This window comes from Mus musculus, chromosome 7, assembly GCF_000001635.26.
Source record: "Mus musculus strain C57BL/6J chromosome 7, GRCm38.p6 C57BL/6J".
Taxonomy (NCBI): Eukaryota; Metazoa; Chordata; class Mammalia; order Rodentia; family Muridae; genus Mus; species Mus musculus.
In genome coordinates this window covers 6,244,962-6,263,154 of record NC_000073.6, presented here as the reverse complement: position 1 = coordinate 6,263,154, position 18,193 = coordinate 6,244,962, and the positions used below count along the sequence as shown (strand labels likewise).

Below are 18,193 nucleotides of genomic sequence, written 5' to 3'. Positions count from 1 at the left end.
ACCTGCTGTGGGTCGTGACCCTTCAAGGGTCAGATATCAAATACTGTACATATCAGATATTTCATTACGGTTGATAACAGTAGAAGATTACAGTTATGAAGTCACCTTATGGCTGGGGTCACCAGAACATGAGGAACTGTACTAAAGGGTTGCTTCATAGGAAGACTGAGAACCACTGATTTTAGAGTTTCTTTAAGAGTCTCCACCCTTTGACCCAGCTCAGTCATATAGGGCAACATTCACTTCCAGCGTGGTCTGAACACCAAGTCAGTAGGAAATTTCATCATTGTATGAACATCAGAGAATGGACATCCACAAACTGAGATGGTTATGTTGTCAGTGTAGGATAGTATGGTCTGCTGGAGTATATGCAATTTCGTACTGAAGGAGAATATGACCCAACAACAGGGTTGCCATGCAGACTCACACGATCCCACTAGATTCTGAGTTAGTTCCATCTTTGGACTTCTATTACCACGCTAAAAACTTACCAAGATGTAAGATGTATATGTGTGCATATTGAGGCCAAAGGTCAACCTCCAATGTTGTTTGAGGAGCCATCTATCTTGTAGTTCCCACCCCACAAGATTTTTTTGTTTTGTTTTTCGAGACAGGGTTTCTCTGTGTAGCCCTGGCTGTCTTGGAACTCACTCTGTAGACCAGGCTGGCCTCAAACTCAGAAATCCGCCTGCCTCTGCCTCCCAAGTGCTGGGATTAAAGGTGTGCGCCACCATGCCCCACTTAATTTTTTATTTTTTGTTTTTAATTATGTGTATCTGTGTGGGTATGTTCATGTAAGTGTGATGCCTGAAGACACCAGAAGAGGGCAGTGGATCCCTTGGAGTGGTGTTCTAAGCAGTTGTGGGCAGCTGAGCATGACTGTTGGGAATTGATCCTCTAAAAGCAGCAGCTAACTACTGAGCCAGCTCTCTAGCCCCTGCCTTCTTCTCTGTTTTCAGATGTGCGGAGCAGCAAAGTCAGGTCATCAAGCAGCAAACACCTGCTACCTCCTGAGCCATTTAAAATGCATATGATGGGCTGGAGAGATGGCTCAGTGGGTAAGAGCAGTGACTGCTCTTCCAGAGGTCCTGAGTTCAAATCCCAGCAACCACATGGTGGCTCACAACCATCTGTAATGGGATCAAATACCCTCTTCTGTTGTGTCTGAAGGCAGCTATAGTGTACTTACATATAATAAATAAATAAATCTTAATAAAAAAAAAAACAAAGTGGCTGAGTAATATCCCATTGTGACATTATGAAATTTGCAGGCAAATGGATAGAAGTAGGAAAGATCACTCTGAGTGAGGTAACCCAGACCCAGAAAGGCAAACATGGTGTGTACTGACGTATAAGTGGACATTAGCTGTCAAGTAAAGGACAACCACGCTACAGTTGACAGACCCAGAGAAGCTAAGTAACAAGGAGGGCTCAAGGGGGTCACATGGATCTTTCTAAGAAGGGGAAATAGAATAGAATTTTGGAGGGTGGACTGGAGGCAATTAGGGACAGGGACTGGAGGGATTGGGTGGGAGTAGGATGCAGAAATGGAAGGAGAGAGGGCAATGGGGGTCGGTGTAGTGCAGCGGAAACCCTCTGAAGTCTATCAGTGACCTTATGCCTGACACTGCATCGATGGCCAGGAACCTAAAGCAAGACAGCCCAAGGACCCAGGATAGAGCCACACATGACTGGAAAAAGTCAATGAGATGATTTCTGATATTCTGCTACACTCACAGACTGGTGCTTGGTCCAATAATCATCAGAAAGATGTCGTTCAGCAACTGATGGGAGCAGATGCAGAGATGCACAGGCTACCATTAGGCAGAGCCAAGGTAACCCCAGAGAAGAAGCAGCGGAAGGATTGTGGGAGCCAGAGGGCTTGAGGACACCACAGAATACAGCCCACAGAATCAACTCAGAGGAGCTCAGAGGGGCTCAGAGAGACTGAACAGACAAACATGGACTCTGTACGGACCTGAGCTAGGTCCACTGCATAGTATGGTTGCGTAGCTTGGCATTCCTGTGGGACTCCCAACAGTGGGATGGGGGTGTCTCTGACACTTGCCTGCACCCCTTTCCTCCTCCCTGTTGGGTTGCCATACTCAGCTGTGATATGAGGGTTGTGCCCAGACTTACTGTATGTTGTTAGGCCATATTAGATGGATATCCTGCTCTTTAATTTTTTAAAAGGGAAGCAGAGAAGGAGTTGATCTGGGGTAGAGGGGAGGTGGGAGAGGGACTGGGAAAAGTGGATGGATAGGAAACTCAGATAGGAGGCAATGTATGAGAGAAAAATAAGAATTAGAAACTACACATTTATTCGAGAGTGTGTGTGTGTGTGTGTACATGGACTGTGGTACATGTATGGAGGTCAAAAGACAACCTTGAGTGCAACCCATAATTCTAATTTTTAAGAGGGTCTTTCTAGCCTGTCATCCTGGTACTCTATTAGAACAGGCTGACCTAAACTCAGAGATCCTGCCTCTGCCTCTTGAGTGCTGGGATTAAAGGTATGCATCACTACGACTGACTTTCAGCATTACAAACTCTCGCTCCAAGCTTTCCATTGAACTACTCAGTGCACAACAATGTGACTCACACACTTACCCAAGATTCCTGATGGCATGAGGACCAGGTGAGGTGACATGGATAGCCAAGATTACAGATGAAGCACGGGACGTTGAATCAGATGGATCATGGAGACAATGCCATAATTAGAAAGCCAAAAGCAAGATCAGGCTCTGGGGGGCTGGGAACTTATTGGGAAATGGAATCTATAATGGGTCGTGATGCCTGGTTGGGAATGAAGACTGAGGTTCCATGAGATTCCCAAGAGTCCCAGCGGATTGGGGGTAGGGAGGGGTGGGGTGGGAGGGGAGTTCAGACCTGGGGACAAGGGACTGAGGTGCATATTTTACATATCAAAACAGACCTGGCCTCCAGGTTCTCCCAGCATCCCTCAGCCCCTACCTTGTAAACCCTGCTCTCAACTCTGACCTTTCCAGTCCTGGGCTGCTCTCTCTCCTCTCCTCTCCTCTCCTCTCCTCTCCTCTCCTCTCCTCTCCTCTCCTCTCCTCTCCTCTCCTCTCCTCTCCTCTCCTCTCCTCTCCCCTCCCCTCCCCTCCCCTCCCCTCCCCTCCCCTCTCCTCTCCTCTCCTCTCCTCTCCTCTCCTCTCCTCTCCCTTGCCTGTGAGCTCTTTCTCTTTCCCCCTCCCTTCCTTCTCTCTCCTCATGGCAACTTCCCTGGACTCGGGCCTTGGAGCCAGTGAATTCACCAGTGGGTGCAGGGTCCCAATAACCCTGTATTTAATATAATCTAATCTGGTTTGCATTGGCTCATTTCACCAGCAGACAAATAACCTATCCGTATTTAGTGAACTGAGAATGGCAGTCAAACAGCTTGTCTGCAGCTATGCTGGAAGGAGAAGAAAGGCTGCCTGCTGTCTCGAGAACAGTCCTCCTTTGGAGGAGGGCGCCACTCTGGAAATCACTACTGTCTTTCCTTGCCTGCTGCGGGTAATAATTCTTTGCTTCTCAGCTGAATTTGCCTTGAACCTACTCTCACCAAGATGCAAAACAGTTACATATGGATTAAGGAGAAAAAACACTGAATTTGGTGGGAAGAGGGGGAAAATGGTGTTTGAATTCTATCAAAGGAGGTATCCTGGCTACTCAGATTCTCTTTAGTCCCTAGATTAGAAGCTAGGCTTTGGACCCAGGACAGGAAATGCTGGTTGAAAGTCAGGTTATTGTTTCTGAGGGACAAAATCGGCTAGATCAGATGGGGAAGGAAATACACTCTTACCTTTCAGCACTGTGTGCACGAGAGGATCAGGAAAGACAGGGTGAGCCGGGACCAATGGGACATTTGTCCAACCAAAGAAGGAATATGGAATGGAATCAATTAGGTCATCTTTTATGCATCGTCCCTTAGTGTACTTCAAAGATCCCCAAATAGGGCACGGAAACTAGAATGGGGAGCTTTGACTTAGCCTCTGGTTCTGCCATCTCTTTGAAGATGCATCCATTCTGGAAATGAGAGCTCCAGGGAATCTAACCCTCCCTGTTCCAGGAGCTTAGCAGAATCGGTCTACATAACAACGGATTGTCAACCTTCTATTCTCAGCTGGAGGCCAGGTTGTTTACTTCTCAGAAAAGAAGAAAGCCTTCTGACCTGTTACTCACCGGGAAATACCGCGCGGTCCACTCTGGCTATATAGAGAACTGGGGCTCCCACTCTCTTTGATCAGCTCTTTGATCCTACTGACATTAATATCAAACTATAGTCATGGAAACCAACAAAGGTTCTTTCTTTCTCTCTTGCAAGCACCAATCCTATGAGATCTGGCCCCACCCAATGACCTTTAGAGCTAGGTCAAGTGGCCAGGTTCAAGTTGAGTATTCTCTGAGTCTGCTCCTGCACAATGTGATGGTTAGTGTTTGCCCCCTCACTTTTGTCTCTCTGAGTTGGATCCCCCCCCACCCCAACCCTTGTTTATATAGAGAGGGATTGTGACTTACTTTTGACTGGAGGCGGAGTGGGAACCAGAGTCATTGAGTCAGCCAGAAAAAAAAAAAAAATCGAAGCAAACAAGAGGGTGGGTCAGTACATATGCAAATTACCTCAGTCTCACCTTGTAAGTCTTTGTTCCTTCAAGGAACAGTTACACACCGACTGTTAATAGGGAGGGGCTTTTACGTAATACAAAGGCCGACTGCCCAGTGTCCAGAACTTCCTGTGATGGTTTGAATAAGAATGGTCCTGGGGCTGAATTCAGGCTGAATTCGAATCGCCCGTGCTGGGTCCTGAACTGAGCATATAAACCTCCTCTCAAAAGAGTCAGAGAAAGAATGGCTCAGTGTGGGAATTTAGAGCTTTTGCCACTTGGATTTGATAATGTAATTGCGTGACAAGTTTGAAGTGCTCAAGGCTTGCTAGGTACTGAATTTCCATTGCTTCCCTCTCTCTGCTTTCAAAATGATAGCATTATCTTACATTTGCGCAGAAAAGCTCTTTCCATTTATTCAATCCAGCTGAGTACTGAACTTCCCTAGGCCATAGGAATAAAGACAAGAGGTCCATGCTTTCTAGCCACTCACAATCTCAGGGCCTTTTCCTCTGCCATGTGCCATTGTGGGGGGGGGGGGGGGGGGATTCTCAAAAGATCAGCCAAGAACCATTGAGTTGTCCCTGGGACTTTTCAAAAGAATGATGGTTGAGTGAATTAAGGGACACTCGAGTAGCTGGGAAAGCATAATTTAATCTCTGTCTTAGAGTTTTATTGCTGTGAAGAAACACCATGATCTTATGAAAGAAAACATTTAATTGAGACTGGCTTACAGTTCAGGGGTTTAGTCCATTATCATCACAGTGGGACACATGGCAGCATACAGGCAGAAATGGTGCTAGAGGAGCCAAGAGTTCTACATCTTGATTTGCAGGCAGCAGTAGACTGTGTGCCACACTGGGCATAGCTTGAGCATAGGAGACCTCAAAGCCTGCTCCCACAGCGACACACTTCCTCTGACAAGGCCACACCTTCTAATAGTACTACTCCCTATGAGCTAAGCGTTCACACACATGAGTCTATGAAGGCCAAGCCTTTTCAAACCACCAGAATCTCATCGTTGCATTGATGGGTCTTGGTGTGTCAGCAGCACCGAGTCTCCCTCTTCTTCTGAAACAGAAGCTTCAGTGATTTAGCATTTGCTTTGAATGGTTGTATGGCCCAGGGAGTGTCTGCAGGTATGTATGACATTCAGCAGGCCAACAGAGGAAGAGAAAATCCTTGCTCCCCTGTGTCTGTAACATCCCAACCTTGGATATCAAAACTCCAGAATTCCCAGGCTGACATCAGTGGCTCCCCGGGCCCTTGATGGACTGTGTGATGGTTTGTATATGCTTGGGCCAGGGGTTGGCATTAAGATGTGTCCTTGTTGGAGTAGGTGTGTCACTGTGTGTTTAGGCTTTAATACCCTAGTCCTAGCTGCCTGGAAGTGAATCTTCTGCTAGCTGCCTTTGAAACAAGATGTAGAACTCCCAGCTCCTCCTGCATCATGCCTGCCTGAATGCTTCCATGTTCCTGCCTTGATGATTATGGACTGAACTTCTGAACCTGTAAACCAGCCCCAATTAAATGTTGTCCTTCATAAGACTTGCCAACCTCCCTGATTCTCCAGCTTGGGACGATATGTTAAGGGTCTCCTTAGCCTCCACAATAAATCCCCCCACACCTGTCTATTCTATATCTTATCATAGGCAGTCCTAGTCAGTTCTGTTCTTCTTCTATTTCTATTCTTTTTTTATATACTCCATTTTCTATTATAACCTATATTTATCCTATTCTGATATATTTATTTACTTTGAGTTTATGTCTGGAACCCATGTAAAAGTGGAATCTCACTCTGTAGACCAGAATGGCCTCAAACTCACAGAGACTCAATTGCGTCTACCTCCTACGTGCTGGGATTAAAGTGCTACCCAGTACTAACTCACGTTTGTTATATCTGCATCATAGTTTATTCCTATTTTCATTCTAGTCTGCTTCCATTTCATTAAGTTCTGTTTATTCTCTCTCCTCTATTCTTTCCAGTTCCCTGGAGAATTCTGGCTAAAACAGTGATGATACAACATTCCAACTCCTTCCATTTGAGATTACATTTACTTCAGTCAAATTAACACATCATGACAGACTGGATGCAGGTACAGATGTGAGAATCCAGCCATTTTCTATTTAAACTAGCCTTTTTTTTTTTTTTTTTTGAAACAGGGTCTCATGTAGCACAGGCTAGCCTTGTACTCACTGTGTAGCTGAGGATGATTCATGTAGCACAGGCTAGCCTTGTACTCACTGTGTAGCTGAGGATGATTCATGTAGCACAGGCTAGCCTTGTACTCACTGTGTAGCTGTACTCACTGTGTAGCTGAGGATGATTCATGTAGCACAGGCTAGCCTTGTACTCACTGTGTAGCTGAGGATGGTTTTGAACTTTCAATTTCCCTGCCTCTACCTAATATTACAGGCATATTTCATCATGCCTGGCATTGGCTTGCTTTTAAATAGTTTTTTTTTTCCTGATCCTCAAGCCAGGATTTTATAGCAGATTGAAGCTCTACCCTTCCCCAGAATTCTCAGATGGTTCTTCAGACCCAACAGAGTCTGAGAAGAGCCATCTGAGAGCACAAACATAGGGTGTTGAGAGTTCTTACTTTTCTCTTCCATTGCGACTGGAGGTAAAAGCATCATTCAAGTGGATTCCGTCAGGACCAGGAAGCAGGTGCAGAGAGGGAATGAGACAAGAGACTCAAAGCACTACAATGATCAAGATCACCCACAGCTGTCGTGTCTTTGGAGGCTAGCTAACACACACAGTTTCTATCAGAGTTCCTCGGGGTCTTTCATCTGCTCACCCACCTGTCTACCCAACCCTCTTCATGTGTCTATCACCTATCTGCTTATCTATCCATCCACAGAACTGTTATCTACCAATCAATTCCCCACCTACTCTTCTACCCACCCATACTGTACACCTATCCATCATGCATCGACCCATCCTTCCATACACCTACTTACCCATCTGCCTACTCATCTATACCTCCACACACCCATAAATCTACCCAGGATCCCTCTCCATCCATCATCTGTCCACCCATCCATCCATCTATCCATCTCCTGCCCATCTATCACACTTGTCTATCACATACCTATTCCTCCCTCCATCTACCAACCCAGCCAGCCAACATTCACTTGGTTCGACTTGGCCTATGTTTAGGGCGTAGGAGACACATGGGAACTGGACTCAGCTCTATTCTAAAGACATCTGCTTAGTTCACTGGGGAAAAGTCCCTGGTAGAGGGGTAAACAGAGCATTCCTTGTGGTGTTCCTCTGGGCCTCTGTGGCTGCCTTGGTCATTTACAGGCACTTCAGTTTTAGCATGTCTAGAAGAGAAGCTGGTGATTGTCAGCCTCCCATCCATCAAAGATGATCAATCAATACAAGTTACCAGAAGAGAAATGGTAACAAGCTGTAGAGAAACCTGGTAGATACAACCTTAGCTAAGAGATCAAAGACAGTGTCTGTCTTAGTCAGGGTCATGTTGCTGCAATGAAGCACCGTGACCAAAAAGTTAGTGGGGGAGGAAACAGTTGATTTGGCTTACACCTCCATACGGAAGCCAGGACAGGAAGTTAAACAGGGTAGGACGCTGGAGGCAGTAGCTGATGCAGAAGCATGGAGGGGTCCTGCTTACTGGCTTGTTTCCCATGGCTTGCTCAGCCTGCTTTCTTATAGAAACTAGGACTTTCTTATAGAAACACTCTAGGGGTGGCACCACCCACTACGATCACAAATTGGGAAAATGCCTTACAGCTGGATCTCATGGAGGCGTCTCCTCGACGGAGGCTCCTTCCTTTCCAATTATTCTAGCTTGTGTCAAGTTGACACACAAACCAGCCAAATACAGAGTCATAGGTAAGAGACAAACCATTATCGATCACTTGGCTAAAACTCATCCATGAGGGCACAGTGTGACTTCAGTATATTCTTGCATAACCTCAATCTAATCATGGGAAGAGCTCAGAGAAAATCAATCTAGGAGACATTCTGAGACTAACTGACCAGGCTCATCTAAATGTTGGAAGTTCATGAGAGACAAGAAAAGACTGATGATTGGAAGAAGGAGAAGAAAAAGAAGGAGGAGAGGAGAGGAGAGGAGAGGAGAGGAGAGGAGAGGAGAGGAGAGGGGGAGGGGAGGGGAGGGGAGGAGGGGAGGGGAGGGGAGGAGACGAGAGGAGAGGGGAGGGGAGGGGAGGGGAGGGGAGGGGAGGGGAGGAGAGAGGAGGAGGGGAGGGGAGGAGAGAGGAGGAGGGGAGGGGAGGAGAGAGGAGGAGGGGGAGGAGAGGAGAGGGGAGGGGAGGGGAGGAGGAGGAGAAGGAGGAAGAGGAGGAGGAGGAGGAGGAGGAGGAGAGATGCCTCAGGGGGTAAAGCTACTGTCCCCAGCACAGCCTGATGATTTGAGTTCAGATTGCTGAGATTCACATGGTGAAAGGAGAGAACCAACTCCTAACAGTTGTCTTCTGATCTGCACACACACATAAACAAACAACAAACAAACAAAAATACAACTTTTAAAATAGAAGAAAAAAGTAAAATAGAAGAAGAGGAAGGAAGGAAATGAAGAAGGAGGAGGAAGATGAGAAGGAAGCCATATGTTTCATGTGACCCCAAAACCCTGGCTATCGTGGCTCCCACACACTCTCCAGTCTTACTGTGTCTTAGCTCGCCCACCATGCCCTCAATCTATCTGCCATCTTTCTGCCACACTGACTGTTCTCAGAGCCTTGAAGGGACTCCATGTCTTCTAGCCCACCATGTTTTCACACATACAGTTCTGTCTGCACAAAACAGCCTCTAACCCTCTAGCTGCCTAGCTTCTGCTTCTTCTCGAGGTCTTCTCTCAAAACTCACTTTTCCAGAACAGCGTTGCCTAAAGACATGCTGGGGTATGATCATCTGTCAATTATAAAAAGGACATCAAAATAGAGCTATGCCCACCTTTCCCTGACTCTATTTTCAGCACTGAGTACAAATTAAAACTTGGAATCATTGTCAACCTAGTAGGAGAAAGACAGTTTCATGACAAGGCTCAAGTCTTTCCGGTGTAGTCTTTGGCATCTTTACACTGTAAAGGATGGGAATCTACGTCACTGACACACTGACAATCGGGCAAGTGAGCCCCTGCACTACACAAATTCCATCTCTTCATGGACACAAAGCAGTCCAGCAGACTCAATGACGACTGAGGACTAGATGAAGACAGGACAAGAGACTGTCCAACATACGTGGTGTCTCTCTCTAACATGGCAAAAAGGTCACTGCTGAGAACTAATACATCCATCTCCATGGAAGAGCCACGGGCAAGGGACTGACTATGAAGCCACCAGTGTCTCTAAGAATAGGCCCACCAACACAAGATTCACTAAGCCACCAGTACCTCTGAGGGCAAATCCTCCAACCTGGGATTAATGTAGTCCCAGTACCTCCAAGGGAATGGCCACCAACTAGAAACTCACAAAGCCACCAGTATGTCTAAGAGCAGGACCAACAACCCAGGACTCATGCAGCCATCTCTACAAGGGAGAAGAGAGTGGGATGTCTACACCCAAAGCAAGAAAGCCTATGGTAGACCTCAGACTTGCTTATCAAATCCAGCCTCAATGACCTCCCCACCCTAAGCTACCATGGAGTGGAAGCCTTACCTTCACGAGGAACGCAGGCCTCTGCCAGGCCCAGGAAAAGGAGGACCACCAGGGACCTCTTCAGAAATGGCTCTAGTCTGCACATGGTGGGGGGGGGCCTGGATAGGGCGACTGATGTTCTCCTTCCAGGGTCAACGGGACTCTGGTCACTCACTGTTCTCCTGTACTCTCAAGACAAAAGTTACTGCCCATAGATGCCCTCCAGCGACCTGGAGGCAGCCAGCTGGTGATTCTCATGCCCACACAAACAACTGCTGGCCCAGCCACTGCCCCTTCCCACTGGCACCTGCTATTTTTTAAAGTATCACTCTATGGTAATTATATGTTGTGCCCACTTGCTTGTATTCCAGTGGCTCAAATGCAACATCTTGTCTGGTAACATCTAATGATATTTTGGGTATTTTTAAAGTTTTTTAAATCTCTTTCTCTGTGGGGAGCGGGTGTGGCGGCAGTCCCAAAGGCGCCAGGGACTGCAGCTAAGTCATATGACTTGCACCTGACTTCCTCATATAAGACACAAACATCTTGAGTGCTGCGCAGGTGTACCAGGATACAGGTGAATCCAATTTGATGGAGATTTGCCCCTGCTGCCCTGATTAGCTGAAGCCTCGTGACTGGTGAGGTGGCGTGGCCTGCGGTGCGTGGATGAGAGAGAGTATAAAAAGGAGTGAGAGACCCAGGGTTCGGGGGAGATATAAAAACAAGGGAGATATAAACAAGGGAGATATAAACAGGGAGATATAAACAGGGGAGATATAAACAAGGGAGATATAAACAAGAAGAAACAGGACTGAATAAACGTGTGCAGAAGGATCCTGTTGCAGCGTCGTTCTTCCTGGCCAGTTGAGTGCGCGCAACAAGTGGTGCTGAAACCCGGGACAAGAAACATCTTCAGGCAAGAGCGAAGACCCCCTGCTACAGGGAGGATTCAGAACTGCATAACGGGGAAGAAGGGGTTAATAAAGTGTTCCCGTAAAACAGACTGTTGAGAAGGATCTGGCGTGGATTCAGAACTCTTCAGCTGGGGAACGGTACTGATGAAGAGAAAGAAGAAAGATGAGGACTGAATAAACTGCTGTTAGAAGGACTGGTGGTCGCGTCGTTCTTGCTGGTCGAGAGCGGGCGCGACAATTGGTGGCCCGTACGGGGAACCGACTCCCCCACCGAGTTCAGAACTTTCAGCAGTCAGTGGTTGCTGGCAGGGTAAGTTCACGGTGAGTGAAACTTGCGACCCCAGGAGTTTGGGAAGGACCTCGGATAAAATAGAGGTGAGCATAAAGTTGCCAGGAAGTAGGCACAAAGTAACCCAGGAGTTTGGGAAGGACCTCCGATAAAATAGAGGCGAATATAACGTTGCCAGGAAGCAGGTACAAGGTAACTAAAGGTTCATGGTTTTGGGATAAGTTAAGGTTCCTGGTTTGGGGACAAGTTAAGGAACTATGATAACCTCAGTGTAGTGATCAATAGATCCTCGCTGTGTAGTTATGCTTTTTTCTCCCATTGACCCTTTGTGGGTAGGTCTGATAGTTTTGGTCTTGTTTGTTCTGATATATGGACTCTGTTACTGTTTGAATGGAGAGGCAGTCAAGACAGGTCAGGAAATCCTTATAGAGCAACAAGAAAGTATGTTGGAAAAGAAGGGCTTAAAAAGAAAAAGGAAAAAGAAAGGAGACACAGTGTTATCAGGTGGACAGAAAGGACAGGACAACAGAGTCGAGGCGGAGGAGGAGGTGAATTAGCTTCTGCTCCCCCTCCCTATGCCTCCTCGGCAGCCATCTATGGGCAGACCTTCTGTCCGGAGGTCTGGAAAGAGGATAGATTCTCCTTGCTGGGATGTCCTATTTTCACTGATCAAGCTGAATTTGCATGGGATAGAGATATGCTGCTTGGTCAAGGTCGCTTTGCACAACAACAAACAGGATATCCAGTGCAGGTGTTTAAGCAGGTGAATCAGATTGCTATAAGGGCATGGAAATCATTGCCTATCAGAGGGGAAGTTAGTGAAAACTTGACTCTCGTATTGACTCCCCAGATGGACACACAGGTGATTGAGGTTATGGTCTCATCACCACGAGGTATTGTGTCCATCCCCCCTGGGGATCGAGTAGATCAGGTGTTGACGTGGGCGAGAGGGTCTGTTTGTGTGTTTCCACAGGACCAGATGGAACCTCTTTGGGTGCTGGAGAGATTGGTGAGACGCTGCAAGAATGAGGCTCCTGATCCAGTTGCCCCTGTGGATGTGGTGGATATTCCCACAAGCACAAACGATGGAGCAGAGATGGGAGATCCTTTCGGTGTTCCAGAAGCCGATACCAGCTCGACATGACATTCAAATTTTTCCACGCTTTTTGATCCCTGAATTCCCCTTAAAGAGATAGCCCCGCTGGCCATCTATCCCTTGCTTTAGGGAAGATGAGCGGGGGTGAGAGCCCTGGGATGTATGCTTGTTATAGTGTGTGTGTTTTGTGTTTGGCACATGTGTTAGGTGCAGAGTGTGCGGCCCGCACTTTCGCCATGGTAGCATAGGCTTTTGCTGCAGTGGAGGCGGGACAATCTCCTCAGATTCGGTTTGCCGCTCTAAAAGAAATAATGCTGCTTTATGCCATGGGTTGTGAGGCTAAGCACTGCACAGAGGATAGCTTGCTGTTGGCATCCTGTGGAAGGCACGTCTGATTGCATGAAGGTTCAGTGTCCTAGTTCCCTTCCCCCAGGAAAAACGACACGGGAGCTGGCCAAGACCTCTCTGGGTGATGAGCCTAAGGGATGGTTTTGTGTAGGGCCCCTATGCTTGCACACTGGGGATCAGACCTCTACCTTCACCCATGAGGCTTGCTTGCAGCAATTAAGATCTGGCCATAGGTTAATCAACATCCTGGCCTTTTGATGCACCTGCCGCAAGCAAAACACAATCTCCCCAGGTGTGGCTTGGCATGATTGAGAGGTAGTCAGTGATAAGACTCCCTGGGCATGTCACCAACCTAAGACAGGGATCAAACCAATGCTGTTTGTCACCCAAGGACGGGTAAGGGGCATGGCTGCTGGGGGCTATCTACAGACATTCTCTCTGCCAAAAAAGAAAAAAGGGGGAATTGTGGGGAGCGGGTGTGGCGGCAGTCCCAAAGGCGCCAGGGACTGCAGCTAAGTCATATGACTTGCACCTGACTTCCTCATATAAGACACAAACATCTTGAGTGCTGCGCAGGTGTACCAGGATACAGGTGAATCCAATTTGATGGAGATTTGCCCCTGCTGCCCTGATTAGCTGAAGCCTCGTGACTGGTGAGGTGGCGTGGCCTGCGGTGCGTGGATGAGAGAGAGTATAAAAAGGAGTGAGAGACCCAGGGTTCGGGGGAGATATAAAAACAAGGGAGATATAAACAAGGGAGATATAAACAGGGAGATATAAACAGGGGAGATATAAACAAGGGAGATATAAACAAGAAGAAACAGGACTGAATAAACGTGTGCAGAAGGATCCTGTTGCAGCGTCGTTCTTCCTGGCCAGTTGAGTGCGCGCAACATTTCTCTGTGTGTCTGTGTGTCTCTATGTATGTGTGTCTGTCTCTTTATGTGTTTCTGTGTGTCTCTCTCTGTGTTCCTCTGTATCTCTCTGTGTTTCTGTTTCTATCTGTTTCTTTCTCTCTGTGTGTATATTTCTGTGCCCATGTCTGTGTGTGTCTCTGCATGTATGTCTCTCCGTGTGTCTTTCTCTGCGTCTCTATTGTGTGTCTCTGTGTTTATGTATCTCTCTGTTCTCTGTCTCTTTCTGCTTCTTTCTCTCAATGTGTGTGTCTCTGTCTCTCTCTCTCTCTTTTTGTGTGTGTCTCTGTGCATGTGTTTCTGTCTCTCTCTCTCTCTCTTTGTATATCTGTGTGCATGCATCTCTCTTTGTGTCTTTGTCTCACTGTGTGTATTTCTGTGTGCATCTCTGCCTCTTTCTCTCTCTGTGTGTCTGTCTCTGTCTCTTTGTCTCTGTTTCGCTCTGTGTGTGTCTCTGTGTGTGTGTGTGTGTGCATGCATGTGCAAGAGAGAGCATGAGCATGTTTGTGTCTGGGGTTGGAGTTCCAGGCAGTTCTAAGCCACCCATCATGGGTCCTCTGCAATAGCAACAAGTACTCTTAACTGCTGAGTCCTTTCTCCAACCCTTACTGATGTTTAATTTTTTTTTCTTACAGTTTTCTTTTATACATGTGCATGTCTTGCCTACATGTATGTGTGTTCAACATGCAAATTCAGGGTTCTCCGAAGCCAGAAGAGGGTGTCAGACTCTCGGGCACCAGAGTTTGGATGATTGTGAACCACCATATGGGTGCTGGAAATAAAACCCAGGTCCTCTGATCTTAACCACTGAGCCAACTCTCCAGCCCCTGTTGGGTTGGTTGTTTTGAGACAGAATCTGATTTTATATTCTGGAATTATAGTTATGTTCTACCACGCCAAGATCTTTTTTTTTTTTCCCCTTTCTTTTTTCTTTTGAAGCAAGCTGTCATTAGCTGACTCTACTCAGGGCTGCTTTTTTCTTAACTGTAAACATTGCCTGGTTCCTGCCAGTCCTTTGAAGGCATTCCTCTGTTTTGTGTCAGATAACTTCAATGTACCTTGCCTGCTGTGGCACCCTCCTCCTTTGTTTTCCGTATTATATAAGACTGATGCTAACTTTGACAAAATTACATTCAAATACACACTCTCTGTGTCTGCTTGTCACCCTCCTCGCCAACTCCTTGCTCGCCTGTAACCAGAACCCCGAGTTTTCCTGCAGGTCGAGGACCTGACTGAGGTCCGTCTGCAGCGAACCCAGTCTCAAAAAGAAAGAAAGAAAGAAAGAAAGAAAGAAGAAAGAAAGGAGAAGAGAGAGAAGAGAAGAGAAGAGAAGAGGAGAAAAGGAAGAAAAGGAAAGATGGGAGGGAGGGAGGAGGGGAAAGCATGGACAGTTGTCTGTTATCCCCACCATCCTGTGAGGTCTTCAAAGGCAAGGACTCTTTGGCCTACTGTCCTGGAGATCAACACACCTGCTACATTGAAGGACCATGGTCATTATTGCAAGCTCCCCGGGCATCCCAAACGTTACATATGGCACAGGTAGGGTTGGCTGCCTTCCAACTCTCTCCCTGCTCCTGCTTTGGGATGGGACTGGAGTTTGCATCCTGTTGCTGTGATAAAACAGACCAAAACCATCCTGAAGAGGAAAGGGTCTATCTGGCATACCGTTACACTCACAGATCTGAGGGAAGGTAGGGCAGCAGCTTATGGCTGTAACCTGGAGGCAGGAACTGAAGCAGAGACCATGGAGGACCACTGCTGCATAACTTGCTCCCAGCGGCTTGCACAGCCTGACTTCTTATCCACCCAAGGCCATGTGCCTGGTGATAGCACTTCCCACAGTGGGCTGGTCTCTCTCTCTCTCTCTCTCTCTCTCTCTCTCTCTCTCTCTCTCTCTGTCTCTCTCTCATCAATCACTAATCAAGAAAATGCCCCCATACACTTGCCTACAGGCCAATCTGATGGAAGCATTTTCTCAACTGAGGGTCCTTCTTTCCAAGTAATCCTAGTTTGTGTCTAGTTGACAAGAAAACCAGTGAAAGTCCTAAGGGCCAGACAAGGAGAGAGTTTGGGAAGCTGCCAAGGGCTTCCAGAGCCTCCCTGGGGCTCTGTCTCAGAACAGGCAGTTATGGCAGGCAAGAGACAGGTGTTGAGGGTGGGGAAGCCCTTCGGCCCATTGGGAACGAGTCTCTAGGTTCCGATGTCAGTGATCCCTGACGCAATGACAGAACACTGTCCCCATCCTGGCAAGCCAATGCTCTGTGTCCTCCCTCAGATTCATGCTCTCCACTGCTTTGTTCTCCCAGCCCTAGGCAGTCATCTGTTCCTGGAATTCTAACTCACAAAATCCCCTCCAGTCTCTTGCTCCTGTTGACCTCAAACTTGGGGACCCTTCCCCTCTCTTTCTTTAGCCCTTCCACAGATCAGTTCTTCCAGCACCCCCTATCTGAGGTGTAGCTCTAGCCATACTCTGCATGTTGGGCTAATAAAAGTCTCTCCAACACAAGCAGGGTGTTCATGAAACTCTCTCTCTAAAGAGAGAAAGGGAGACAGAGAGGGAGAGAAGGGGAGATGGAAAGGGAGGAAGGGGAGATAGACAGAGAGGGAGAGACTGACAGCGAGCCAAATGAATGAGAATACTCGAGGTCCCTGATCATCCTTTGGGGCTCCATTTTATGGGACTCAACAAAAAGAGTTGGTTACTGAGGAAACGTAGTTTGGACAGCTCTTTACTTCGATGGATAAATTAATTCATACAGTCATTTTGTCCTACTGTGAGCATGCTTTCCCATAATGCATCTGATCTTAATCCTGTGGCTGCCCCATTCTGCATAAGCACAAGATGGTAAATGTAGGACTCTCCCTAAAGGGTTACTAGAGGACATTTTGTCCCCACACTCATGCACTCAAACCAGTTCAGGCCAGATTGATCCTTCCATTCTTCACGGCTGGATACAGTTGAGAATACACATAAGTAGAGACTGGCTAAATCGGTTTCTTACCAGGACCAGTGAAACTTATTATTCAGAGCCATGAGTACATGTAGCCTGACATGTGTGTCGGGGTTGAGGGCTTCTGAGGCTACTAGATACTGTCTGCAGGGGGTGTTTGTGCACGCACAGTAAGAGTAAGACCTAGGCTACCACAAGGGGAGTATGGTAACACAAACCAAATAGTGTCATAGGCTAACTAATGATCCTAGACTCAAGACCCCCTTGAGAGTCGAACAACCCTTTCACCAGGGTGGTCTGGTACCATCAGAAAACACAAGAGATTTATATGACAATTCACAGCAGTAGCAAAATTACAGTTATGAAGTAGCAACAAAAGTAATAATTTTATGGCTAGGGTCACTACAACATGAAGAACTGCATTAAAGGGTCGCAGCATTAAGAAGGTGGAGGACCACTGAGTGAAACTGTCTCCTATGTTTCCTGCCTCAGGCAGAGGAGAGGGGAACAAAGGAGAGCCAAGAGTAAGGACACATATGTGCAAAGAGACCATAATGAAGCTCATTGCTCTGTGTGCTAGCCTAAGAAAATCAGTTTCAAATGAGCATGTTCACATCATATATGCATATATATGCTCACTTTATATACAAAAGTTATATATTTGTGAATGTATAAATATAAATGTTTTTATGAGATATAAGAGACCAACTCTTATAAATATGTATAAATATATACATAAATATAATTATACATGTGTGTATTTGTATATACATACATATACATAGGTATCTATATATGCACACAAAATCTTTAGTATTAAATTTGTCTAATGTTAAAATTAGTATTAAGGGGATTGGAGAAATGGCTCAGAGATTAAGAGCACTGGCTGCTCCTCCATAGGTCCTGTGTTCAATTCCCAGAAACCACACGGTGGCTCACAACCGTCTGTATTGGAATCTGATGCCCTCTTCTGTTGTGTCTGAAGACAGCTACAGTGTATTCATATGCATAAAACAAATAAATAAATCTTTCAAAACTTAGTATTAAAATTGTCTTTAGACATTCTATTAGTATTAGTATTAAAATAGTCTCTAGAGTCAGGAATAGTGGAGCCCTGCCTGTAAACCTAGCACTTGGGAGGTGGAAGTAGGAGAAAAAGCCAGACTCAGTGACCTAGCCAGTTAGAGGCCAACCTGGGATCCATGACACCTGGTTTAAAACCAAACCAAACCAAACCAAACCAAACCAAACCAAACCAAACCAAACCACAAAAGCATAGGCCAGTGTACTGTTTCAGCAGGCAAAGGCATTTGCTGCCAAGACTGGCAATGTGCGTTCTGTCCTCTCAAGCCCCATAGTGAAAACAGACTCCTGGAAAACTGTCTTTTCTGGTCTTCCCACGGACACGGTGACACATACAGACTCATATGCACAATGAAT

General features: G+C 46.6%; 1 protein-coding gene across 6 annotated transcripts in view; it reads right to left on the bottom strand.

Annotated features, from left to right (window-relative positions):
• Epp13 (epididymal protein 13) overlaps positions 1–10,518 on the bottom strand; it is a 29,225-nt gene extending 18,707 nt beyond the window's left edge. For 2 of the 6 annotated variants that reach the window (XM_011250665.2, XM_011250666.2), the window contains exons 1-5: positions 10,263–10,518; positions 7,214–7,231; positions 4,525–4,530; positions 3,809–3,880; positions 2,611–2,619 (exon numbers count right to left, since the gene is read on the bottom strand). In XM_011250665.2, coding sequence (XP_011248967.1) covers positions 2,611–2,619; positions 3,809–3,880; positions 4,525–4,530; positions 7,214–7,231; positions 10,263–10,347 — 190 coding nt within the window. In that variant the 5' untranslated portion in view covers positions 10,348–10,518. Of the gene's footprint in view, positions 1–2,610; positions 2,620–3,808; positions 3,881–4,524; positions 4,531–7,213; positions 7,234–10,262 lie in introns of those variants that run through there. The other 4 variants (XM_006540265.3, XM_011250667.2, NM_001177416.1 and 1 more) reach the window with 3 other exon arrangements.
• Positions 10,519–18,193: the final 7,675 nt, after the last annotated feature.